Raw genomic sequence first — 11405 nt, forward strand, 5'->3', positions numbered from 1 at the left:
CCCTCTTGACACTTATGATGACGTAAAAAAATCCATTCGTAGATTGTCCGCATTAAAACAAAGGATAAGCGCCAAAGGTGGTTAGTTTTTCGTAGAACGTGTTTGTACGTTTGCTGGAATAACGGATTTACATCATCGACGATGAGATAGATCGAAAAAGAGCGATGCGAGACTTGCATTGAATTTCAGGTACCTGTACAACATTCGTGCGCTTTATGTCCCGTTCGTTTGCGAATTTTTTTTTCTCCTGTTAGAAGTTACGTGTCTGCATTGTCGATTGGAGTGTGCGTTGTAAACACGGTTTTTCATTCATTTGCTGAAAGAGTCGACAGCAAGGGCACGATTGTTTCGGTAATTATATCGCCCGGCTCTCGAGTCTCGGTAGCGAAAGCGGGTAGAAGAGGAAAAGAAGGAGAGGCTGAATGAAGTGGAACGTGCTCACGAACTTCATTTGGAAGACATGAAAACAAGACGTGATAGGTAACGTTGAAATGTTACGAGCTAGAAACGACGAACCAACAAACAGCGAAATCGCGTCAAGTTGCCGATAATTCGAGATTTTGTCATCCGAATCGAAACGAGAATATTCGATCGCCACATTGTCTTTTGCATGATCTTTTAGCCGTGTAGATTCATACAAATTTCGCCTACATCAGCATGAGATATAATTCAATACTCGCGATATCAAAACATTCGTCTCTCTGCATTGCAAATGAAGGAGAGATAGTATTGTTTCTTGTGGAGTAACTATGCCTATATCGATATTGCAGGAGTCTCTAAATAGAAGCAAGAAATATAATCCACAAGACTGACACAAATAAGAAGTCATTTGACCTAAAAAAAATGTTGCCAGAGCGAGCCAACATGAGCCAGCAATCAACTTCTGAACTCGTCATTTATGTCACTCATGTAGAAGCTGACGACATATACTTGAAGATATGGGCCCAGGTAGACAGACAGGCAGGCATTGCCATCGAGCAGTATATATTTCCTCTGATAGAACAGTTTAACCAAGGATATGGCTGCCCATCTAAAACTAATAGATTGATGGTTGGATCGTTATGCTGTGCTAGATTTCAGACCGAAGGTTACTATCGAGCAAAAATAGTCAGTGTACGTCCTGATGGCATGATTGTTGTACAGTTTATTGACTACGGCAACATACAGACTTTATCACTGAATGATATCCATCTCTTGGACAACATACGTGGAGCAGAACCTCTACAAGCTTATCCAGCGATGGCAACTGAATTTACATTGCTTAATGTATTGCCTGCAAATGGTGCTTGGGATAATAGAACGATTGAGTCAATTAAAAAAAGTCTATGTTACAATGATTACAGAGCATTGGTTCAGATGATGAATAATCATTGCCTGATTAAACTGTGGTACAATAACGAAGATTTCAGCGAGTTATTGGTCAAGGAACGTATGGCTTTACCAGCCACTTTGCAAGATATGTTTAGGTATAAGTTTTTATAATTAATTTTTTTAGGTTTAATGAGATATATTTTTAATCTTCTGCCAGCCGTTGAACTTTGAAGGCACAGTTGATATTTTGATTATGAATTCTGGTACATAAATTTAATCAAATAAAGAAAAGATTTCTAGATCTTCATTCAAACTAGATCTTAAAGATGTCTTTGATGCTGATGCTCAATGTTTATTTTCAGTATCAATAGATCACGTGATTAAAATTGATGCTTAATATTCATCAATTTCTACCACATCACTTATTTTGACGCCAAAAATGATCGTCGAGCGTCGGCATGGAAAGGCACCTTGCTTCAGAATATTCATATGTAAATTTGCAAATACATTTTCTAATTTAATTAAAAAATATATTTGCTTTATATATGAAAAATACTAAGTCAAATACTAAGATCTGCTTTGATTGAAAATAGAAATTTCTGATTTTTCTTATTGACTTAAATTTCATTTCTAATAAATTTGAATTTACAAACAAAAGTAAATGTACAATCTGATTTCTATAATAGCAAAAAACTTCTACAAGATTTTTTTTAGATTTCTATACAATCTGGTACAATTAACATAAAAATCTGCACTAAAATTCAAAGGCTATTATTTAATCGGTTCTTATTTTAAGACAACTTCAAGCAATGTCTTAAAATGCTAATATGTGTGACTCTAATTGCCTTATCTTAAGATGGTCTTAAATATAAGAACTGACTGATTAACACAAACTCAGGTTGCTGATGAAAGATGCAAAATTTAACATGGCTGACAGAAAATAAAAGACTACTTTGTACACTGTTAAATAATTTATCATTTTTCAATATTTATAGACCAAAACATACGCCGCAATCACGAATGCTTCAACAAATACCGTATCAACAACAAAATAAAGGCAATGTGAATAACTTTGCAGCTATGCCAATGATGCAAAATCCAAATCATAATGCCAATGTACAAGGGATATACCACAAGACTTTTTCTCCTAATGTAAATCAACCTAAACATATTGCTCAACCGATATTGCAGCATCCGCCGCCGCCCGTTCAAGAAGCACTCGTGTTTAAATCACGAGTATTAGAGGTGGGCTCACGTCATGATGTGTTCATATCGCATGTAGAAGACGGCCCGCAAAAATTTTCTATACAAATTGAAAGTGCGAGAGATGTACTGACTTGTCTTATGACTGAAATAAACAATCACCCGAAAAAACCATTGCAAGAACCACCATTACCAGGATCAGTTTGCTTGGGACGTTACAAGGATCCTGGAGGAGAGAGAGTACTATGTCGGGCGGTTGTAATGTCTGTTATGGAGCGTAAATGTAAACTCTATTACGTCGATTTTGGCCATACAGAAGTTTTACCATATACAGATATTTTTCAATTGCCACCTGAATATATTAATCCCAAGGTGCTCTCTATTCGATTTACCTTAAGTGGCTTAAAAGAATTAATTATCACACAGGAGATGAAAGAGTATTTTAAGGAACTAGTATACAGAAGATTACTTATTCTACATATCCGTCCACCAGAAGGACCACCGTTGATTCAGTATGGTGACTTGTACGACAATGGTGTTAATGTAAAGGACCTATTGAAGAAAGCATTCCCAGAACCAGCTGCAATGGTGCCGATAACATATTCGTATCCACAATTAAGACGATTAACAAAAGATTTCCAGGAAGTTGTGTACGTTTCTTATGTAGAATCGTGTAAAAAATTCTTTGTGCAACTTGACAGTGGAGTAAAATCTCTCGAATCAATAATGGCTGGCTTGACGCAATACGCTAAAACTGCGTCTACTTTAAATATAGCACAACTGAAAGCAGGACAACCCTGTGCAGCTCTATATGATTCACAATGGTATATTTTGAAATAGTACAATGTTCTCTACTATTGTTTTCTGAGTTGATGATGACTTCCATGTACTTTTTTTGTTCTAGGTATCGTGCACAAATCCTTGGCATTGTTGGAGACAAAGTTAAAGTAGTATATGTTGATTATGGAAACGAAGAGGTATTACCTGCAATATCTCTTCGTGTAATTCATGATGACTTAGTAACAAAATTGCCTGCACAAGCTATACAGTGTGCGTTGAATGGTTATGAGGTGCTTTCATTAGATCAGGAAGTCTCCAATCATTTCGAAAGATTAACACTTGAGAAACGTTTTTACATGAAAGTAGTTGCTGCACAACCCAATGGCCTATTAGTTGATTTATTCGAATTTGATACAATGAGAAGCGTTCATCCTCAATTATTAAACAATTTATTCTGCGATAAAACCGAAAATTCTACAAGTTCACGAAATGAAGTTCAGCATTCTGTAAAGAATGAATTTCAAAGGTAATAAATCGTAATCCTTAATTTGAAACGATATTGATATGAAAATTAAATATATTCAATGAACATTGATATTAAAATTAAAATAAACATTTCTCGTTACGAATTGCATTACAACATTAATTGTCACGAATAATAATATATTTATTATTATTCACAAGCTTCATAAAATTATTGCATACAATTTGTTATATGCAAATCTCATATGAAAATCTAGAAAAAATGCGTAACATATGTATATTTTATTATGATATAAAATTATGTATTTAATTTAAGCTATAAATATTTATATTCCATTATATTAAAAAATATTGGCATTTTATGGTACAATCTGTTTTATATAATTTTTATATTACATTAAATTTTGCTTCAATTTTTAATGACTTGTCAATTCTCTTTATAAATAAATATTTAATATAATTGATAATTTTTTGTCATTTTTTTTTTATTAACGTATTTAAATAAAATTATTTTAATACAGCTGTATTTCTTTTAGTGAAGATAAAGATAAATATAATAAAAGAAGTAACTTGGATTCTTGGAATCGTAACCAAAATGCTAAGCCTTTCCAAGACAATAAATCAAATAATTGGAGAGATGAATCGTCTCAAGAAAAACAATATGATAATCGACGTGAGAGAAACGGCACTTATTCCTATCGTGACAGTTCACAGAACGATCGATTTATTAAAGATAAATCAACGAACAATAGATTTGATAGAGAGAAATCATATAACAAATACGATGAGGGTGATGGAAATTCATTTAACAAAGATTCATTTAATAGAGGAACCCCTCGCGATAATGGAAATAGATTCTCTGGCAATGAAAGGAAATATAACCGTTATAATTCTGATAAAAATAGCGATAAAGATTCAGATACTTCGTCCAAAGATAATGATAGACGAGGGAAAGGTGGTTTTAAACGTAATGATTTTAACGATAACCGAAGGGGAAACCGCAATGGTGGGGCATCGGACAGGTGGCAAACTTCAAATTGGAATGACAAAAAGCCATCTTATAAGGCTAATTACAGAAACGATAAATTTAATGGTATTTAATTTTTATAAATATGTATTTGATGTTTAATGTATAATATAAAAAGGTGATTTTACGATATATTTTATTAAATATAGGTGATGACAGCAATAATAAATTCAGGAAAGAAGATAATACAAGTGATGTTATGTACAATCAGGTAGAAACAAAATTAATTATAATTAAATTATAAAATATCATAAAATGTATGTTTGATAGCTTTCAATATTTATAAAATATTACATGTGCATTTATATTATTTACAGACAACTGAGTGTGAATCATGGGAAAGAAATAACTCAAACAATGGGCTACAGGACAATATTATTGCTAGCAAAAAATCTCAACTCATGAAAATTGATATTACTCTTGGTTCTGTGAAGAATTGCGAAGTTGTGTTTCTTAATAGTCCGTTGGACTTTTTTGTTCAGTTAAGTCCTGAATGCTTAGAACTAAATTCTGTTATGGACCGTATAGCTGCAATTTATGAGAATGGTGGAGATACAATGCAAGCTTCTGAAATACAAAGTGGTACATATTGTATTGCTCAATACTCAGAGGATCTTAAATGGTACAGAGCGGTAATCAAATCTGTAGAAGAGAGCAGCGCGACTGTCGAATTTGTTGATTATGGAAATACCGAATTAGTCAACTTTATAAACATTAAAGTCATTTTAGAAGAATTTCTAAAACTACCAATGCAAGCAGTACGTTGTAAACTGCTCGGATTGACAAATACGGGCAATGAGGAAGAGCAACATACGATTTTCTTGGAGAAGACTGATGGGAAATCTTTACAGGCGGAATTTGTTTTAGAAGAAAACAAAATGTATAAAGTACTATTACGTGAAGTTGTTGATGATGTATCGAATATTAAGTATATAAATGAAGAGTTTTGCACAATCGCAGATTTGACAAAAGCAAAACAAACTGCAACAAATAAAAAAGCATTTAATACTGTGACAAAAAACAGAATGGTTACAGAGTATGCTCCTCCTGACTCAAAATGGCAAACAACTTTATATGAGCCTGAATCTAAACATGATATAGTCGTGACATGGTTTATTAATCCTAATAAGTTATATTGTCAACTATTATCTAAAGAAACAGAATTTAAAACAATGATGAGCGAGATTCAAAAAACCTATACTAATAATAGTAAACCTGTAACACATAAATTGGAGGTAATTTCTATTCTTATATATTCTATTCAATATATTTAGTCTACTTCATCAGATTTATTATTTTTATTCTAAGAACAGATTCATATATACTTATGAAAAGCAGTACTGTAATCGAATAAATAAAAATAAAACTGTTGCTTTTTTTTAGATTGGTTCAGCAGTCATAGCTATATTTTCTGAAGATAGAGCTTTCTATCGAGCGGAAGTTGTGAATATTGATACTCTAATGGATGCATATGTAGTTCGGTATATAGATTTTGGAAATTGCGCAAGCGTAGATCGACGTAATATCTATCCTGTTGAGAAGAAATTCATGCAGCTGCCTAAATTAGCAGTGCTTTGTTCCTTAAAAGATATTGGACCTAATAATAATTCGAATTGGTCCGAAGTGGATAATAACGCGCTTGATGCATGCTTTAACGCCGACAAATATGAATGCACATTTCATAGTTTTAGTGATGATCTATATATAATTTCATTAAATCGTAATGGACAAGATGTGAGTAGTATGTTAATACAACAAAATCTTGCTGCTTCTACAAAAATTGAAACAGTTAGTGGTAAGAATTATTTCAAAATCCATTATATTTCAATGCACATTACATTACATTATAAGAGATAATATTTTATAATAAATGTTACATTATATAAAAGATTAATATATTTTTTATATATTTTAATTGCAGAAACATCTGACATAAAAGAAAAAGAGTTCAATGATGTAGAAAGAGTGGACATAAGTCTCTTGGGTGGTCAAACTCTCAAAATGAGAATTTCTAATGTAGAAAGCACAACACAGTTTTATGTTCAGCTTCCATCTGCCATAAAATGTGAAAACATTGTCGATCAATATATGGCTGATAAAGATACAAAGGTATTAATACAAGTGTATTTCAGCTGTGAATCATATTCTGTCACACATATCGTTCATAAAATATAGAAAACTAGAAAAATATCTTTCCATTTTTTAACAAACATGAACTAACAGCTTGTCTTAAAACAATGGTATTTGTCATTATTTAATAACAAACAAAATATATTTAACAATTTTTTTCAATTTCCTAAATGATTGAACAAATTTGAAATTGTTTCTTGAACTTTATGATTCTTAAATGTAATTTATTATGGTGATGGAAAAGAAAATATTTCATGTATATAAAAATTTAATATTTTGTTTAACACAAAAATTGACTAACACCATGAATCTGATTAATCATGTAATAATTTATGACAGTCCGACATTTATGAATGAATCGAATCGTACCTTTCTAAGATTTTAATAATATTTAATTCCAGTCCCATGAAATAAAATGTCTTGAATATCATTGCACGATGTATGGTATTAACAGCTACATAATTAAAAATCAACCTTAACATAATATCCTTAAAAATTTTTCATCATAATATTCAAATTTCCTAAAATAACAATAATTTAATCGAAATAGCTTATATCTTCTCAACCTAACGATCGATCGCATGAACTTAAGCGAATTTTATTGATAAAGAGAAGTTACGATAATGTCAGGTGATGCCGCGATTATCAACCCGCGAATTATGTCTTGCCGCGGGTTGTTTAGTCAATACAAATGGAACATGGAGACGAGCTGTAGTGATTAACTGTACACGGTCCATCGGGTTTGATGTAAAACTCATTGATACCGGGATGTACGATGAAATTTTGGATAATGTGAGTTTTCATAGACAGATATTTATAAAAACTACAATTGATTCCATCAAGCAAGTTAATACCATACATTATGTCGCAGTATAAAATTATGACATATTGAACCTGGTAGAAATTGTAAACTACGAATAAATAAATTTATAATTTTAATATTCATTAGTTTCTATTATTAATATGACAATGTAATGATGATTCAGGCTTTGGCTCTACCTGGAGAGCTCGCAGCCATGCAAAATCAAGCATTAGAATGTTCTCTACAAAATGTAACAGCGTCGCCCAATGCAGATAAACAATTGAAAGAACTTGAAGGCACAGAAGTATTAATTTATGTGGAAGAAGTCAATAATAGCAGGTTTGTAAATTTTACTGTAATTATAAATATACAAACAAGTTTATGATTAATGGATATTAACTTTTATTTATATAGACTTATCGTAAAATTGTACGATCTATTCGGTAATGGGATAATTAATACTGAAGAGAAGATATCACCCGTACGTGCAATGCCCATTCTAAGTTCAACTCACAATGTCTTTGTATCATATACGGATCATCCTACTAACATCTGGTTGCAACGATATTTGGATGTGGATCTTGAGACTAAACTAGCGAGAGATCTTCAACAATATTATGCTAGTTCTGGCCAAAATCTTAAACCAGAAATTCATTTATTATGCGCGACGAAATATTCAGACGACGGCCAATGGTACAGAGGGAAAATCGTTAGCCTTACCGAAACGACGGCCTATATAAATTATATTGACTACGGCAATTCGGAAGAAGTTGCCCTAGACTCACTCATGATTTTGGAACCGCAATTTTATGAACCTCACCAATTAGCCATAAATGTATCGTTGTCCGTATCTCTTACTGGCACTGAGGCTGAACAGAAAGATATATTGCAAACTCATTTGATGAGTAAAGATTTTGTGGCTACATTTTACAACGTGTACAAAAAGTGGATCGTCGATTTAATTGAAAACGGAGAAAAACTCAGCGATAAATTCCGTTCATTGAATTTAGTAGAAATAGAACAAACATTTGAATTAGCACCTCAACTAGCATCTCAGATACACGAAATAACACCTGGCAGATTCGACGTATGTGTATCTCATGTGGATTCTCCAAGTCAGTTCTGGTTGCAGTATATGGATAAGATGACAGCTCTTAATGAAAAACAACAACAACTTCAGCTAGAGGTTTCCAATTTTTTGACGATAGATGGTATACCGGAAGAAGGCACTTTGTGCGTTGCCGTTTATACGATTGACGATCTCTGGTACCGCGCGGAGGTATTGGACGCAGATGAAGATATCACAACTGTCCGATTCATAGACTATGGTAATACTGATGTCATAGATAACAAGGCGAGCAACATTCGACAGATACCAGACGACTGGAAGAACCTAGAAGCATTCGCATTTAAATGCAGACTTGATGTTATTCCTGTAGATACGGAGGATTGGAGCGAGTCGACTTGCGAGAGATTCCAGAACATAGTAACATCAGTGGAGAGTCTTCAAGCTCTGATAATAGCAGATACTATGCCTAAGCGCGTAGAACTGTTCATAGACAACAATAGCGTTAGCGAGACGTTAGTCGAAGAGAAACATGCCATCATAATTAATACCGAGCAGGAACTCGTAAATGAGATAGTCGATCTTGAACTGGATCCGCACTCAGCCTTCGTATGCCACATTAATTCACCGAGCGAATTTTGGGTTCAGGAAGAAAAATCAGTTGCTGATTTAGAAGTAATGGCGGATAGATTCATGGTCGCCGATATGTTTCCGAAAATTGAAGAAAGGAAAGAAGGTTTGCTGTGTGTCGCCAAGTATCCTGAGGACGAACAATGGTATAGAGCGCGCATTGTCTCTCATGACGATAATGGCACGCAAGTAATATACATCGATTACGGAAATTCCGCAATATCCACCGAAATTCGTACCATTCCAGAAGATCTAGCGAGTATACCGCCTTTGTCGCGAAAGTGCTGCTTGGAATTGCCATTGCAAGTCGTCGAATGGTCTGAGCAAGCACGTGAAAAATTCGTCAAACTCGCGGCAGACGGCGCGACAATTTTCCTCCTAGACGTTCTGAAAGACCAAGAAACATCGTTGGTGAAACTAACCCTGGACGGCCAAAATGTCGCTGACATTCTTGGTAATATGTGCGAGCAAAATTTGCCAGTTATAGAGGAGAGATTGCCACCGCTCGGTGAAGAGAATTCGCCGAATGTGATGGTCAGTCACATCAACTGTCCAAACGAGTTCTGGATTCAAGCCGAAAGTAGTATAAGCGAACTGGAGGTAATGTCGGATCGTTTACGAGATGCGGAGAGTTTTCTCGCGTTGAACAACCTTGATGTGGGCATGGTCTGTGCAGCTCGATATCCCGAGGACGGTTATTGGTATAGGGCAAAAATAGTCGGTCATTGTGAAGAGGGTACGGAGGTCCTGTACATGGATTATGGCAACTCTGCGATTACGGAGGAATTGCGAGTGCTGCCGGAGGATATCGTGAATATTCCTATCTTATCGAAACTATGCGCGCTGGAAAAACCAAACAACATTGAATGGAGTGAAAAAGCTTGCGACAAATTTAAAGAACTCGCCGCTGAAGGAGCCACGATGTTCCAGTTTGAAATTCTTGACGAAGACGACCCGATGCACGTTCGATTATATCTAAACGGAACAAATGTTATTGGTCTTTTATCTGAATGCGAAAATATTCCAGAGGTTATAGAAATAATCGAAACAGATGATGAAAATATTGCTGAAAATAATACTGAAAATAATACTGTCGATATGGAAATACAAAAAACGATGTCACATGAGTATCAATTAATAAATGATAAAAAAACAGTATTAAATCAAACGGATGATATGGAATGTATAAATCAAATGAAAAAGCTTGAAATTAATGAAATAGCATGTAATGGATTGACTAACTCTGATATAGATGAGAAATGCAAAGACCAGCAAATTGCAAGCTTTAGCGAAATTAAAGAGAACATAGATGACAGTTCTGAAATTACGGTAGTTGAAAGTACTTCCTCAATGTTGAAAGATATTATCAGTGCAGTCATAATGGAGAAGGGTTTAGATGTCACGGTTAGAAATGAAACGATTTCTAATGCAATTACTTCTATCGAACCATATTTGACATCCTCGTCCAATGTAAAAGAACTTAGCATTGACGAAATAATTGAAAATATGATAAGAAATGCCACTGACGATCTAGAATCACAGAAAATCGATGATTTATTAAATGCAAGAAGAGATATTGAGAATTTGGAATCGAACAAAGTTTTATCTGTAACGACTGAAGCACAGCCTCAGGACACGCAACTTCATACTAGTCAAGTTCAGAATGTGGAACAAGAAATATGCATTAAGATGGAATCTGATGCAAACGAGTCAAGATCCGAAATTTTAGAAATGGCATGCTTGCCAAAAGAACAAATGAATTTCGAACAGATTCAAAGGCAAAATTCAATAAAGAATGGAACCATTTCTGAAAGTATAAACAATGATTTGGAAAGTCATTCTGAGAACACAGATACGAGTAACGCAGATTCTTCCTTGGGATTATCTTGTACAGCGGAATCGCCCATAATTAAGATTGAGCCAGTAATTGTACAACATAGTCATTCAGAAAAACAGTCAGAGGATATACTTTG

At 34.1% G+C, this 11405-nt stretch overlaps 1 protein-coding gene across 4 annotated transcripts in view; it reads left to right on the top strand.

Annotated features, from left to right (window-relative positions):
• Window positions 1–57: 57 nt before the first annotated feature.
• Window positions 58–11405, top strand: part of LOC108755360 (maternal protein tudor-like) — an 11736-nt gene continuing 388 nt past the window's right edge. The window contains exons 1-12 of one of the 4 annotated variants that reach the window (XM_018498289.1): window positions 58–189; window positions 771–1466; window positions 2307–3338; window positions 3419–3820; window positions 4314–4870; window positions 4954–5015; window positions 5122–6039; window positions 6188–6599; window positions 6726–6913; window positions 7565–7726; window positions 7921–8075; window positions 8151–11368. In XM_018498289.1, coding sequence (XP_018353791.1) covers window positions 844–1466; window positions 2307–3338; window positions 3419–3820; window positions 4314–4870; window positions 4954–5015; window positions 5122–6039; window positions 6188–6599; window positions 6726–6913; window positions 7565–7726; window positions 7921–8075; window positions 8151–11368 — 7729 coding nt within the window. In that variant the 5' untranslated portion in view covers window positions 58–189; window positions 771–843. Of the gene's footprint in view, window positions 190–222; window positions 481–770; window positions 1467–2306; window positions 3339–3418; window positions 3821–4313; window positions 4871–4953; window positions 5016–5121; window positions 6040–6187; window positions 6600–6725; window positions 6914–7564; window positions 7727–7920; window positions 8076–8150; window positions 11369–11405 lie in introns of those variants that run through there. The other 3 variants (XM_018498288.1, XM_018498290.1, XM_018498291.1) reach the window with 3 other exon arrangements.

Source organism: Trachymyrmex septentrionalis, unplaced genomic scaffold (genome assembly GCF_001594115.1).
Source record: "Trachymyrmex septentrionalis isolate Tsep2-gDNA-1 unplaced genomic scaffold, Tsep1.0 scaffold87, whole genome shotgun sequence".
In the NCBI taxonomy this organism is placed as follows: Eukaryota; Metazoa; Arthropoda; class Insecta; order Hymenoptera; family Formicidae; genus Trachymyrmex; species Trachymyrmex septentrionalis.